This window comes from Rhea americana, unplaced genomic scaffold (genome assembly GCF_003343005.1).
Source record: "Rhea americana isolate MKP2758 unplaced genomic scaffold, rheAme1 scaffold_259, whole genome shotgun sequence".
Lineage (NCBI taxonomy): Eukaryota > Metazoa > Chordata > Aves > Rheiformes > Rheidae > Rhea > Rhea americana.
The window spans coordinates 275,615-289,830 of record NW_028186378.1 but is presented as its reverse complement, the minus strand read 5'-3'; the positions used below and the strand labels follow the sequence as shown (position 1 = coordinate 289,830).

The following is a 14,216-nucleotide window of genomic DNA, read 5'->3' as shown; positions in this document are numbered from 1 at the left end:
GCCCACCCCCAAAAATTGCTTTGCTTTGTATTTTATAAAACATAGAACATTAGAAGAATGCCAGAGACATTCTACACCACAATTTAAAAATTCTTTAACTGAGGCCTTGGTCCCAGCAGTGCATTTGCATTCAGAAAGCTTGCTTCCTTTTCCTCGCTAGTTCGGTTGGCCACATATGGTACAAATGCATACAAGAGATCTAGTCTGAAATCTAATCCAGCAAAAGGAAAAAACAAAAGAATGAAAAGTTGAACCGCTTGTTTATCAGAATTAGCTACTCTCTTAGACAAAGTCTTTCCATGTAAAATTATACTCAGTTATGAAAATGATAAAAGCAAGCATGTAACAGTTGAAGTGAAATTATTATGATGATTTTTTTTTCTAGTTTTTACATCGCCTTAGGTAGGCAGACTGCCRGAATCAGAAAGAAAGGGTAATTTAGAGACACGTTGAGACACGGTAACAATCTGCAATTAGGTAAATATTTCGTAATGTTGAAGCTATACAATATAACCCGGACACATGTAGCACTCAGTCCACAAACAGTTTAGCACCATATTGATAGGTCATGCAGCAAAACACTTTCTTCAAGGTTTGCTCGGAAGGTAAAAGCATGAAATAGTACAGTGCAAGGTAGTCTATACCCTTAGCTTCTACAGGGGYAAGGTGGCAACGGCCGACGTTCCTGGTTGTCTCCGAGGTATGTGTTGGCAGGTTGCTGCCTCTATGTTCCTATTGTCGTCACAACGCCAGGGTTAATGGTACCTGCAGAGGTGGGATGGAGAAAGAGAAAACAGATGAGGTTGTTTCGTGCATGGGCGGCAGCACAGGATATTGAAGGAGGAGAAAAGCCATGGTGGGAAGAGGCGGCTCTGCCTGGTGAAGATGGGCTTATCTGCAGTGTGCTGGCGCCAGTATGTGACTCTCATTGACTTCAGCAGCATGCCAACCCTGCCAGGCTGCAGCAAGGGATGGGTAAACATGGACAAGAGTAGGATTTTTAACCAAAGAGCTTCACAATCAATTCGCAGCCTGTCTGAGAGATTTTATTTATTTACTTATTTATTGGAAGCTCTTACCGGCCTAATTGCCAGGAACGTCTCCTGTGGCCAGTCCAACATGCTAAAACCAGCCTGCTCTAGCTACAGTGATACACCAGACTTCTACTGGCATAGCTACAGGGACACCACCATGCTGTGCCACTTGAGCTAGGAAATGGTGCCTTCCCATGCCTGGCCCTCTTCTCCAGATGTGAGCACCTGGGCATGCRCTACTTACCAGAAACGCAAACTTTTTCACAGTCTTTCTGCGTGTTAAACCTGTTGTCGTTGCCTCCGCAGCCGCCGTACCAGAACCTGGCGCAGCTCTTGGTCTCGGTGTCGTAGTACCATTTCAGCACAAAGTTCCTGCAGGTCCCCTCATCTTTTTGCAGCTGGCAGATATCTGTGACTGCAAATAAATGCAGGAGCGAGAAGGTTCAGCAATAGACGTGGGGTCCTGCACCTGGGACACATGCACCCTCACTGCCCGTGTGTGCCGCCTGATGTTGGCTATGTTAGTTGAACCTGATCTAATGRCTGATGATTTTTGCTCCATGTAGGCATGGCTTGTGCCTGTTGTAAAGTGCTATAACGTGCGGGCCAAAAATCATGCTCTTGCAGGACTCATTTCTCTCTGAAATCGTAGTTAACAATCCCAAGGCTTTCTGAAGTCCCTTTTCTCTAACCATACAGGGCTCTGAGAAGTAGCCCTTTGCTAACAGAGAAGGTCCTTGAACTGGCTATGATCCTAGAACTGCTCATATGAATGAAGGGTTTGCAAGAAGAAATACTCGATGCTGGCAAAAGATAATTTTATATTCACCTTTCTGTGATTTTGCCTCCACCTGGTAATAGTCAAAAGCCATCAGTCACTAATTACAGTGGGTTGACAGATCTTACCCGGCCTCTATCCTACCAGAAGCAAAGTCAGCGAGTTGAACACATGAAAGAATATTGGACGGATATTGGGTGCATCCACAAACAAGTCTGATTAAAGAAAAGGCGTATTAAACCCTCTGAATGTTTTCAGGGGAAGAAGGACACAGCAGTCCATCCCTGAAACCCTGACTAGAAAGTGGTTCTGGCAAGAAATCCTAGCAAAGAAAAAAAAYGTCGTGGTGGCAGGTTTACTTTAAAGGAAATTGTGGCCGATGCTGGCAGCTGCTGAGAACACAGGAATGCTACAGTAAGTCCTCAAAGATGGGTCAGGTCTACGGGTAAATGCAGAAATTGCTGTCGCAGACCTATCGGACAGCTCTCGTCGGAGCACGTGGGCGTACCTTGACGCAGCRATGCTGCTGCACGGAGCCTGCCAAAAAAGAAACCGTTTCTACCTCGGTGGTTTAGCTCCTTTTCGGCTCTCCTGCTTGTAGGAGTTGCTCCGTGCTATGAGCGAGTACGTTGGAAAGGATCCTTGCTGAAAGAAACTCCGTCGTGCAACGGGTCACAAACTCAAGTTGTCCGGGCTCTGTGCTGCAGCCGAGACGGAGATTTATCGGTTTGTTTTAAGCACTACGTTTGCTGTTTGGATAAGAGGAGCTGGGAAAACCTCCTTTCCAAGAGAGAAGGCATTTTTAAAAGGAGTATCCTGGCCATTGATGGTTTTATTTGTTCAGTTATAAATGCGGCCTTTGAAAGTAGGATTTCTTTTTTGATCTGTTTTTCCTTGGAATTTGAAATCAATATTGACCTTTCAATTCAGCTTTGCTATTGGACTCCTATAGCCAAAAGCTTCCTCAGGCCTTTGGCAGGCTCTTTCCCCCCCTTTTTTTTCCTTTTTTTTTTATGATTATTATTTTTAAATCCATCTCCCTTCTTTTCTGTCTTCCAAACTATTGCAAGCCAGGAGATGCAAATACAGGAATGACTGCTCCAAAGCCCGTGCACCCTTCAGGCAATCCAGCCAGCAAGCAAAACATTCAGCTCATGAGAGGCGTAATACAGTTTTTCTGCACAGCCCAGGGTCTAGACAGCTAGATGTTTTTTTACCCCTTTATTTTCTTTCAGGGTGGAATTAGCGCTCTGGATCAKCTGATGCACAGGGTAGCTCAACTACCATTTTTAGCGGCAGATCCAGTTTCAGTGCTGGCTTCAAGGAAGGCTTCTGCGTTCTGTTAGCTGAATATTCACCCGAATCCTGGTGGTCGGATCGCAGCCCTTCACGCGCGCGGGCTGGCACCGCCCTCCGCTCTCAGAGCACGAACGGTGCRATTTAATCCAGCCACGTTGAGTAACTGCCCCAGTTCGAACAGGGGCTGCTCAGTTATCCCCAGGGATCCCTTTGCAGTTGAACAAGTGCATGTCGTCCCCCGCCCCGGCAACCCCCCGAAAACCAGTGCCAAAAAGAAGTAGCAGTGAGTTAAAATGTGTTTTAAGCTGTGGCCAGCCTTGGCAGATTCAAAAGATGGGGCGGCCACCACGAAATGGGAGTTTAATTCTGGGGAAATGTCTGAGCTCCTCAGCTGCACGTACATTAAATTTTGCCATGGTAAAATAATAATAATAATTAAAGGTTATCACAGAATTTACAAGGCTTTACTTGGGAGATGGGCCTGGAGCGTGCTTCCTTTCCAAAGAGGATTTGGAAGATGAACTTGTTTCTCAGTATTGCACCTGGCTGCCGTACTGGGTGCRGGCTGAACTGAAAGCCCGCTCCAARGTGCAGAGTATTAAAAGCTGAGCTTGAAGTCTGGCTGTGAACTCGTGTGCCTCTTTTTCCATGCTTCCATCCCTGGTTTTGCAGCAAACAAAAAGCTGGTGACTAGAGAGAGGGACTCGTGGGGAGGGCAGAGCYGCGCGCATCCCTGCTGGGCCCCTCAGTTGCTTTTCTTGTCTATCTGCCCAGGGCAGAATGGCGCCAAGTTGATGAAATATCAATTTAGCCTGAATAACAGTGGCTGGAAACATCATCAAGACATGTGATGCTGATCAGAAGGGGCTGGTCTATGGGCCTGGGCTAGCAGAAACATGTATCCTCCGGCGAAAAGCCTGCAAGAAGGCTTCCCTCTTCCATAATGAGACACTTCCAGTTTCTCCACCAACGATGCTCCAGGACGTGTTTAATYGGGAGCTGAAATCATTGGCCAAACTGGAAGTAAAGATAAGATCCATGGCCAAACTGAAGCCATAGGTTTCTGCAAAAAAGCATATGCTTCCTCTGGCTGAAAGTCCTCAAGTTGCAACCAAAAGCTCTTTGCCCATGGTGCCTATTTCCAGCACAGAAGCACTTTACGATCTCTTTTCATAAGCAGCTGCCAAAATGTTTGGGAGCCTTAAATTTGGCTTTTCAGACATTTCCGTAATTAGCCTTGCTATTAGGTACCCATGCTCATTTTGCTCCTAGGTTTCTTTCCTTACTCTAGAAAGGGACCCTGAAGCAGAGATMCAAGGTTACTGGGATAGCAAGACTCTGCTGTGAACGGTTTCCTGTCTTGAACCCATCTCTGTTTAACCAGCACAGGAGATTCCAAGTCCCTGCTTTCTTCTCAGGTCTTGAAAACCTAGGAGGTTTGCAAAATATACCCCTAATCTCAGAAATTCCTTGGGGAGAGGAGTTCATTGCAGTTTTCCTATGTGGTTCTTCCTCACCCTTGATTTTTAATTTTAGGTGTAAAAAGCAAACATCTGGATTAAAGAACCAAGCCGTGTGGAGTAACTTTCTGGAAGGGGTTTTGGTTACAGGTGCTGTAATGTATGCTGTTCTTTGCATCTCATCAAAGGTCCCACTGCTGAACGGTGACACGGATAACGCRAATTGCTTTGGGACCATGGCACGCTCGGGTTCAGGGACTGCATGCTTCTCCCAAAAAATCTGTGAGCAGTGGTTTGCACTCAGGTCATGCAAGCGTGGTGTCTCCAGGGTGAGGCATGCAGTTAAGGGGCTCATGCAATGACAGGGCATGGTCACGTCAAGGAGCAAAAGCAAACCAGCTCTGTGCTGTTGGAGATCTCGTATCKGCCGAGCTTGGGGAGGGCAGGCGCATGCTATGAAATGGTCAAGGTGAAATCATGGATGTGCTTTTTTCTGTGATGGTTTTTTTGTTTGTTTGTTTGTTTTACCTGACAGTAATCTTTTCTCAAGGGGTGGCTGCTGCATTGCTTTCTCAGCTGCTGTTGGAGGAAAAGGTGTGTGGGTTTGATTTTTAAACCATTTACTCTCTTTTCCAAACATTATTTGACAATATGCAAAATGCAAAAAGATTAACACCCACTTGGTACTTACATGGTTTCAAGCATTTGCTAACACACTCAGCTTCGGTCTCAAATCTATTGGCATTACCACCGCAGCCACCATACCAAACTTGGCTGCAGATCTTGTTTTTGTAGTCAAAGAACCACACAACCTGATAGTCCTTGCACTGTATGCCCATGTCATAGTCCAGCAAGCAAGGGTCTGGCAAATCTGCGTTGCAAAATGCGCAAAAGTCAAATGATTCTGCAAAGGTTAAAAGCTCAAAAAGCAAAGAGATTCAGCAAAACAAAACAAATAAACAAACAAACGAAGAAAACCCCAAGYGTTCAGAAATGTTGGGAACCAAAGGGGCTGGATCCAGCCTTTGCAGGTGACTTGGGTCACATCTCTGTGAGTCCGTTTCCTTGTATTTCTAAACGCAACTCTTCCCTGGCCTCAAGCTTTCCTCTCCCCGCTCTTGGATACATCACTTCTCCAAATCTGAAATCCCCGAGCCAGTGTGGCGGGAACCTATTACTCCCAGCTGATGTGCGGGATCAGGCCCTCAAACAATTACCCCTGCCTATTTTCAAAGCTATTTGTCTTGACGTTGATTTTAATTTTTAAATGTGTTTATTTTAGTTTTAAAGGCAAGCCACACCTGGTAGATTTTAAGTGCCTTAACAAGTATTTAAACATATGCTCCTTTCCTGCCCAGAAATGATAACTTAGGACCAAACCCCAGTGTTTTAATTAGCACAGAAAGCTGGGTATCATGACCATATAGTGGGTCCGTGCTAGCATCAGCTTTGCCTATATAAGGACTGCAGAATTTGGGGCTTCTTTGGAGATATGTGGGAAGATTTATGTGCAGGCCTCTTTCCTAAAGCAGACCCTTCACACAGAGGACTGGGGAAGACTCAGTTAAACGACCGCCTCCAAATCCGCTGCTCTGGTTAATGTCTTTGGCTAGTTGAAGGACTCCAGATGAGTGGTGCCATCCTTGGAGGCCTTCAGGCAGCTTTTTTCCCCAAATTACCAACTGCCATAAATTCTTGGGCAGAGATGCTCACAGTAAATGAGTCATGATACCCAGCCCACTCCTAGGAGCTGAGATGTAGATGTCTGCATTTACTTTTGAACCGCAAGTTCAATGTACTTGCAGTCAGATAGCTAAAGGATCTCAGTGCAGCTATGTTCCTTCTAGGCCACAGAGTGCACAGTGCGTCCATCTTCTGCTTGGGCAGACAAACCTGCACAACGCTACACCTCTTGTTTCCAAAAGGCTGATGGGTTAAACAAAGCCAAGGGCTGTGATTTTCACCTTGGGGAGACAATCCAGGTGGTGGCAGAGAAGAAATCTATGCAGCATGAGTGGAGACAAGGAAAGGGCGGGATGTTGCAAATGTAGAAGAGAGGAATGGTTCAGAGCATCACASTGATGATGGGACATGCAACAAGACAGAGTAATGAAATGTTCCTTCCCTGGAGGCAGCCCCGTGGCCTGTCCATGGCAGCCAACCCCACCAAAGTCCTCAGCAGGCTGGAAGCAGCCTGGCCTGAACTCCCTGCTCTTCCTGATCGCCACGAACATCCGGACTGCCGCAGCAGCTCTGAAATTCTTACTGTTGTTCAATGCACTTCACCACCATCTCTCCACATTGTTGAATCTCCTTACAAAGAAAATGAGCTATGGTGGGACCAAAAAGGGTTAAAAAAAAAACCCAGAAGAATGACTATTCAGAGGACAAGGTTTGTATGCCAGATCCATAGCCTGTGTCAGCAGCAGGACTATGCTGCTTTATGATGGCTGAGAGCCCTTCCACATTTGTGGAAGAAGGGCTACAGCCTGGCACTTGCAGTACGATTAAATATAATAGCGTTGACATAATGAGCTTGACATCAATGAAAGTGATGAGATGAGGTATCAACAGCTACAATGGTTATGGGTTACTAAAACAGGTTAATGCAGTGAACAATAGAGTAGGATCTGACAGCTTATTCATTAATGTGTTATTATGATAAGCCACTGATGCAGAGAAAAAAAAAAGGGGGGGGAAGGGTAGCTGGACTTAAACTGGAGGGAGAGACTATAATTTAATTCAGTTTTACTCCAAAATTGTTCAACACTGGATCCCCTGCTCAACTTTTACTCTTGGACACACCCTTGTTTAGAGCTCTGTGTTAAACCAAGACCCAGTCTCTGCCCCCAAATCTGGGGAGATTGAGCAAACAAGCATCAGGTGATGCTCAGCTATTTCTACATGTAGGTCAGCTGGGGTTACTGTAGAGTTCTGAGTGTCTCTGGCAGGGGAAGTTTGGAGAGTAGCATGTGCTTGGGCTGTAACTCAACCCYTTCCAGTGATGGAAACAGTGATGGATTGTTGCAGCTTCTCTGATCCTGGTAGGGTCATTCCTGCTCTGGGTTTGTGCAGGGGGCAATGGGAAGGCTAATGCAAATGGCYAGGCTCCTGGTGGGAATCCTGCCTGTGGTGTGTGCATGCATGCAGGCAGGGCCTGGCCGAGCCCCCTGCCCCATTTCAGTGCTCCCGCTGGCGCCGGTACTCACTGCTTTCAGGCCCCTCCAGCGGCTCAGTGTTCAGCATCATGTTGGCCAGGGCTACCTTGGTCTGTGGCGGGGTCTCTGGGGAACAGAAACAGCGGTCAGCCAAAGGGAAAAGGAGCCTGCACTCCACCACCATCAGGCAGGAGCGTGCAGCCAGACCATTGCCTCAGGCAGGAGCAGCGGAGGCTGCTTCGAATAGCCAAGGCGTAGAAGTAAACAAAATCACTGGCCCCTGTTCTAGCAAGCAGAAAGCAAGACGCACACTAGTGTGCAGAAGTCAGGCCTGGATCTGTTTACCCTAGCGCATACATTTCAGAAATGTTTATTGGATGCAGCTGACACCATGAGTAATGCATGACCGCCCAGCAGCGCCAGGACAGATTCATGTTACTCTCCCCAGCAGACCGCTCCATTGTGCGGCCACGCTCTTCCTTCGGTGGTGACTCCAAAGGAGATGCTCCTGGTCTCCCACGTGAAGAGCTACTTCAAGTCACGTCCCACTCGTTGCACAGCGTGCAACTGGGCGGTGACTGTGGAGGAATGGCCATGAACACTGTAGCTTAAATTTGTGTTTGCTCCTCTGGCCTTAGAGAAGGCAGGGATTATAGGAAAAAAGTTGCATTCTCCAGGAGAACAAGTAGGTCGTGATAGATCTAGTAGTCCTCTTTTTTTGCCTGTAACCTTCAGGGGTTCTCCAGGTGTTGCCTGAAGACCTTTTGCCTTTGGAGATGCTCTAACCACTCTCCTGTAATGGCCTCACAAACCTATGGGAACTATGTTGCCAAGTACTTCCCTGGTGGAAGAAATCCCTTGTGATAGGAAGGAGAGCGTGGTTTGTGTTACACCACGCTCTGCATGATGGCATCATATTGCAACTTGCCCCTTCCCAGGGTAAGCTGTGATTCATCTTCCATGAGGCTGCAGGGCAGGAGAGGGACAGAGCCACAGAACAGCTGGATTTGCTYGTCTGTGGTAGGAGAAGGGTCGTGTTTGACTTTGAGTGACTAGTGATAGTGCAACCCAGTGGTCCAGGTAGCAGCTTGTGGGTACAGGTGGCTTTAGCCTGATTTATTCCCTTCCTAGATTTACTCTGTAGGCAATGCAATTCCTCTTGGCATCATGGGGCTCAAGTCATGGCATGCAAATGTTACGTCCACACATTGATGTCTTTTCTCAACATTTTTGCGGGCACATTTATTGCTCATGAAGGTAAGAGACCTCAAACTTGATCCAAACCCGCTGAAGTCAATGGAAAGACTCCCTATAAAACTCTGAAGTGCCAGAATGAGCCAAACACAGCACTGGCACAACCAGCACAAGCCTCTCCACACCGCCKATGCCAAACTTTAAAAATATTGGCTTTGTCTTATTAACAACCTCTAGCTATGCCAAAGGGCTTGGTGAACTGCACATGTGAGCTCTGAAAAGATTAAACTTGCACTTTAATCCCTTCTATATGTTTTTGTTGGATAACATGCTATGCAAAGCGGATAGGTAGCTATGGAAATCGCCATCTGAAAAACAGCTTTTCTTGCTTATTTTGCAATCAGGCTGGGCTGAACTTACTCTGTGTTAACCYAGTTTAACTCTCATTGTTAATTACAGCAATGTCTGCTGGACCCAACCAAGACACATTGTGTAAAGCCTCCTGCAYGCACAATAGGAAAAATAGCCCCCTGGGACTTGCTTTAATTCTACCACAATCTGCGCTGATTTAATACCACTGAAGTGCCAATGTGCATTTGCCAAAGCACAGTATTCTCACTGTTTCACAAGCAGGTCCTGCTGCTGGGCTGTAAGACGCAAGATGTACAAGGACACAACTGAACATTGTCCAGGCCTGGATCACAGTTACCGATGGATTTTTCCCATCACTAATGCAGTTTTTCCATATTTTTTTTCCTGTCCAGCATCTTAAACTGAAAAACAAATGTTTGTTTTCTCCAGCGGGCACTTACTTGTGCTGAATGTTCCTGTGTAGGTCACTCTGGGTTGAGATTTCTGGTAGCCAGTAATGACTACAAGGTATTTCTGTCCGCTCCTGAGGCCTCCGATGATGCGCTCGGTGCCAGTTAGGTTTTGCTTCAGGACGAGAGAGTGATCATGTGCTAAGGTGATGGTGATGTCGAAAACATAGGARTTCGAGGGCTCCGGGCTGACCCAGCGCAGCTTGGCGCTGTTTTCAGTGACATCTGTGATCTGGATGTCATTTGTCTTTGCTGCAATTCAAAATCAAAATAAACATTAAGTGAGGACTTTGAACTGGAAAGGCCTTGAGGAAAAGGTGAGTTATTGCTGCAGGCAGTCTTTTCCAGGCCACAGAGACTGAATTTGGCTGCAGCCAGTTGTGGAACATGAAAACCAAGTTGTGCAGAGGTGGCCAGTGGCTTTGGGCATCTCGAATGCCCAGCACCAATTTTTTTTTCTTTTCTTTTTTTTTTTTTTTTTTTTTTTTTTAATAACCTGCTGCAATCTAGGAACAGTCAGAAGGCAAATGAAAGCAAACCTTTTACACTGAAAATTGTATACATATTATAACATCCCTTAAAACTGCAAACATGTCTGCTCAGATATCTGCTCTAATGTAACAGGGATTCACTGTATTGCTGAAACTCTTAAAGCAAAACCTCCTTAAGGTCTGACATAACCTTAGGTAGCTCAAAGAAACTGTTAGTGAAAAGCTTTGCTGCTCTGGACCAGGCTAYGGCAGAGTATTGGATGAGGCTGTTTAGAAGTGTTGCTTGGAAGCAGCAGTGGAACAAGAAACATCCAGAAATGTTTGTTCCTTGCAAGCACTGACCCTTGCAAAAGCTAATTGCTCCATTTGTACGGAGGCGGGTTCGTTGCTTGGTTTAGGGTCCGGGTGCTTTGACACATCTTCGTTGTTATTTGCTTTACCTCGTACAGAGGTGCTTGCACCTCCTTGCGAGAGCACGCAGGAAAGCTCTTTTACGCTACCTTTGCTCACATGGAAAGAAGCTCATSGTTCCCCAGGAGGTGTCAAACACTGATTAAGTGCTGAACAAATCGCAGGTATTGTTTTACCAACTGAGAATTCAAGCAACTTCCTTGYATGAATCGCCATAAGTAGCAAAACTCAGCTAAGCTATGCTATAGTTAAAAACGTTGAAAGCAAATAGGCTTTTCACGTACCGGCATGTCTTTTTCTACTGCCTGAAGTGGTGTTTGTCGTAGTACGGCCGGTGGCTTTGGTCTGGGCTGCGGTGCTCGCTGGGGTCTGTGCGGTGACGTTGGCCTGGGCTGTAGTGCTCGCTGGGGTCCGGGCTGGGGCTTTCGTCTGGGCGGTGGTGCTTGCAGCAGTGGTGGTCTTGGGGCGGGTGTTGGTATTTGCAACGGGTTTGACGCCTGCAGTTACCGTGGTGCTGGCAGTTGCAGGTCTGCTTGTAGTCACATCGGGAGCCACGTACCTGTTTGTGAAATAATAGAATATATTGTCTGATGGGTCTTGCATCAGAAAGCAAAGTTCTTGGTGCTTTGAGTGGAAAACCCCGAATAGTCATTTCTGGAATTTTTGACCTGAATGATGACAGTAGTGTATGCTTCCTTCATACCCTTAGTACATTTTTTAATATGAAATTGAACACGAAGTCGTRTGTGTGCTTCTCTATCTTTCTCTAGTAGAGAGATTTGCTGCTCCTTTGATACAGCACTAAAGAAATTGGTAACAGGCTGATGATCCTGATTATCACTGAAGTGGCTTTTTCCTTTCTTGCAGAAAYTGAGAAATGAGTGCTCCTGCCCCAGGCAGACTGTCAGCAAAGCTCCTTCTCCTGCARACAAACAGGTACTTACACTGCTTTGTGCCCAGTGTGGCTGAGGTTCTTGGCTAGCTGGTCACCCTGGAACCACTCACACTGTTTYCTTATCTCTGGAGACAGGTAGAAAGCAGAATCACCTAGAGACAAAGAGAGCCTAGCATTAAACAGTCTTTGAGGATGGCAGGTACCACTGCATTACATATTCCTTCTTAATTAAAAATATTCTTCTCTCTTTTCTTGCTCTGTCAAAGGCTATGTAATATCTTTTGAGATTTGATGTGGTTGCTGCAGCGCCTGAGACTGGTAGACTTGTTATTCCAACGTATAAACACAAAAGCAGTAACTACTGCGAGGGGTATACATCCTAGTTTGTCGTGTGTAAACAGCATCCTTATACAAAGCACTTGTAACCACACAGTTAATTTTTTTTCCAACACTTAGATGTTTCCAGGACTCCTGTAAGCAGTAAATGGAGGGAAAAAAAAAACTAACTGAGGAAACCTAAACATTTATTTGTAGGGAAAGATGTGCAGATGTCTGCTTCCTTATTCTACCGAAAGACATTCCTGACCCAAGTGCTTTGTTAGTCCAGTGGATCGGTTTTCAGGATCTTTCTGATAAAACTAGTTTTCCAAGCAAGGGCCCATTTCTTGTCCCTGCKGGCCAGATCTGTTTAGGATATCTGCTAAGTGGCTTTAGCTGGAGATCTGGCTTGGGATCTCTAGCTGAGCTGAGGTATGAATTTTCAAGGTACAGTCTGCACATCCCAAACATAGTAACATTATTTATCTCTAAACAAAGACTCCTGCTCATCTGGTTCATCTCCAAATCTCTGTCTGAGCAGGGCAAATGTCTGCTAGACATGATGTTTATGTTGAAGTTAGGAAGAAAGATTTACTGGGTATTCAGGCAGTTCTGAGTGCTAGCCTGGTATTTGCACTGCAGAGGGCCAAGTRACCCAGCAGAAGCAGACCTAATGGGATACAACTTCTTGCATGGAGCAGAACGGTCCGATCACGCTGGATTACATCAGGCCACRCCAGTGGGACTGCAGAGACAGAGTCAAACTGGATAGATGTGCAGAATCTACCTGATGGACCAACACAYTAAAAGGCTAGCACAGCATGGGCCTGGGAGACCAAAGAAACGGACAGATTCAACTAGACAGACATGAGAAGGGACAAAACATACCAAACTGTACAGATCTTATAAAAAGAAACTGGACAAAAGGATCGCTTCAGTGGGACCTGCTGGCCGAAAGAGTTGGTCCCACCCAGCAAACAGATAGACCAAGCCTAGCAGATTAACCACACTGATGTCATATGTTGTTGCCCCTTTCATAGTACTTTTGCTGAGGCATGTTATACTTACTTCTGATAAAAGACGGCAGCAGTCTCCCAAAGCGTAGTAAGGGCTCTTCGTGAAGCTCTCCTGGCTTATCAACCAACTTGAAGAACACATCATTAGGCTCACTAGCTAGGCTGTAGATATTCTTGGCATTCACCTTCCTGCCAATGCCCAAGACAACAAAGAAATATCCTTTGCATTTGGCATCGATAACAACTCTTTGAAGGTACTCAAGTTCCTGTTTTTTCACTTTTCCAGTCATCATGAGAACTATGACTTTTAGATCCCGAGGGTTTGGTGCAGTTTCAAAAATATGAGCCATTGTGTGTTCAATTGCACTTCCCATAGCCCTTGTGCCATAGAGCTGGGTCATTTGGTTTTGCAGGTAATTAATGATCTTCTCTTTGGATCCATAATCAGTTAGCGAAAACTCTGTTTTTACCGGTGAGAAGCTTGAGTTGGTTTCATATTCATAAGGAGCTTGCTGGAGAACTGCAACTCTTGCATGGTGTTGAGATACTTTTGGGTCAGAGCTGATTTCCAGGTTACTTACGAGGTGGGAAATGTATTTCTTCATCTCACTAAACTGCAGAGGAGTGGTGGATTCTGAGCTATCCATAATGAAGGCTATGTCAGTGTCCACATCTGTTGGGGCTGCCCGTCTGTCTCTGAATACAGGTCTCTGACTACCAAAGCCACAGACAGGGTCAGGATCACACACATCTAGGGAAAAAATACAGAAGGTTTCATTTGGATGAACTGAAGGTGATCATCCCTTGTCCCTGTTAAAATCCCTTGCATCATATGAAATACTGCCAAGTTGTGGGCGTTCATTACTTGGTACAAAAGTCATTTCATCCCCAAGCATATTTAGATATGCATTTAGTATTTTTTATGCACTGCTTTGTCCAAAGAGATCACTGAAGCTTTCTGTCATAAATGTCAGAAGGCCATATTTTGGAATGGGCATTTGGGCTGTCAAAATGGGAACAGGCCAAAAAAGGTGCTTCTCTTCATAAAGTGGAGAACACCCATGCTAAGCAGTGAGCCTCATTCACAATGCCAATATTTTCTGCTCAACCTAATAGTCTTGTCTTCAGCAGCAAAAGGGCTGAATCCCAACTGGGCTTCCCTTCTGCATTGCTGACAACTGACCGCTGCGCAACSAGTAGGATTTGGCAGTCTAGAGGGGAAACTGTGTGCTTTACCCAGACAAATGTGACATGTCAAGAGCCTCCTGATAGTTTCRTTCAGCTGACTGCCGCCAGTTGGAAGAACAATTGCATGTCCAACTGCTGTGTTGTTGATCTGGG

General features: G+C 45.8%; 1 protein-coding gene across 8 annotated transcripts in view; it reads right to left on the bottom strand.

Moving 5' to 3' along the window:
* Window positions 1-6: 6 nt before the first annotated feature.
* The window catches only part of COL6A3 (collagen type VI alpha 3 chain), a 65,072-nt gene continuing 50,862 nt past the window's right edge, over window positions 7-14,216 (bottom strand). For 6 of the 8 annotated variants that reach the window (XM_085307462.1, XM_085307463.1, XM_085307466.1 and 3 more), the window contains 10 exons: window positions 14,112-14,211; window positions 12,928-13,626; window positions 11,591-11,693; window positions 10,931-11,205; window positions 9,736-9,996; window positions 7,781-7,855; window positions 5,263-5,442; window positions 5,100-5,150; window positions 1,279-1,449; window positions 7-765 (listed from right to left, as the gene is read on the bottom strand). In XM_085307462.1, coding sequence (XP_085163588.1) covers window positions 725-765; window positions 1,279-1,449; window positions 5,100-5,150; window positions 5,263-5,442; window positions 7,781-7,855; window positions 9,736-9,996; window positions 10,931-11,205; window positions 11,591-11,693; window positions 12,928-13,626; window positions 14,112-14,211 — 1,956 coding nt within the window. In that variant the 3' untranslated portion in view covers window positions 7-724. The remainder of the gene's footprint in view (window positions 766-1,278; window positions 1,450-5,099; window positions 5,151-5,262; window positions 5,443-7,780; window positions 7,856-9,735; window positions 9,997-10,930; window positions 11,206-11,590; window positions 11,694-12,927; window positions 13,627-14,111; window positions 14,212-14,216) is intronic. The other 2 variants (XM_085307464.1, XM_085307465.1) reach the window with 2 other exon arrangements.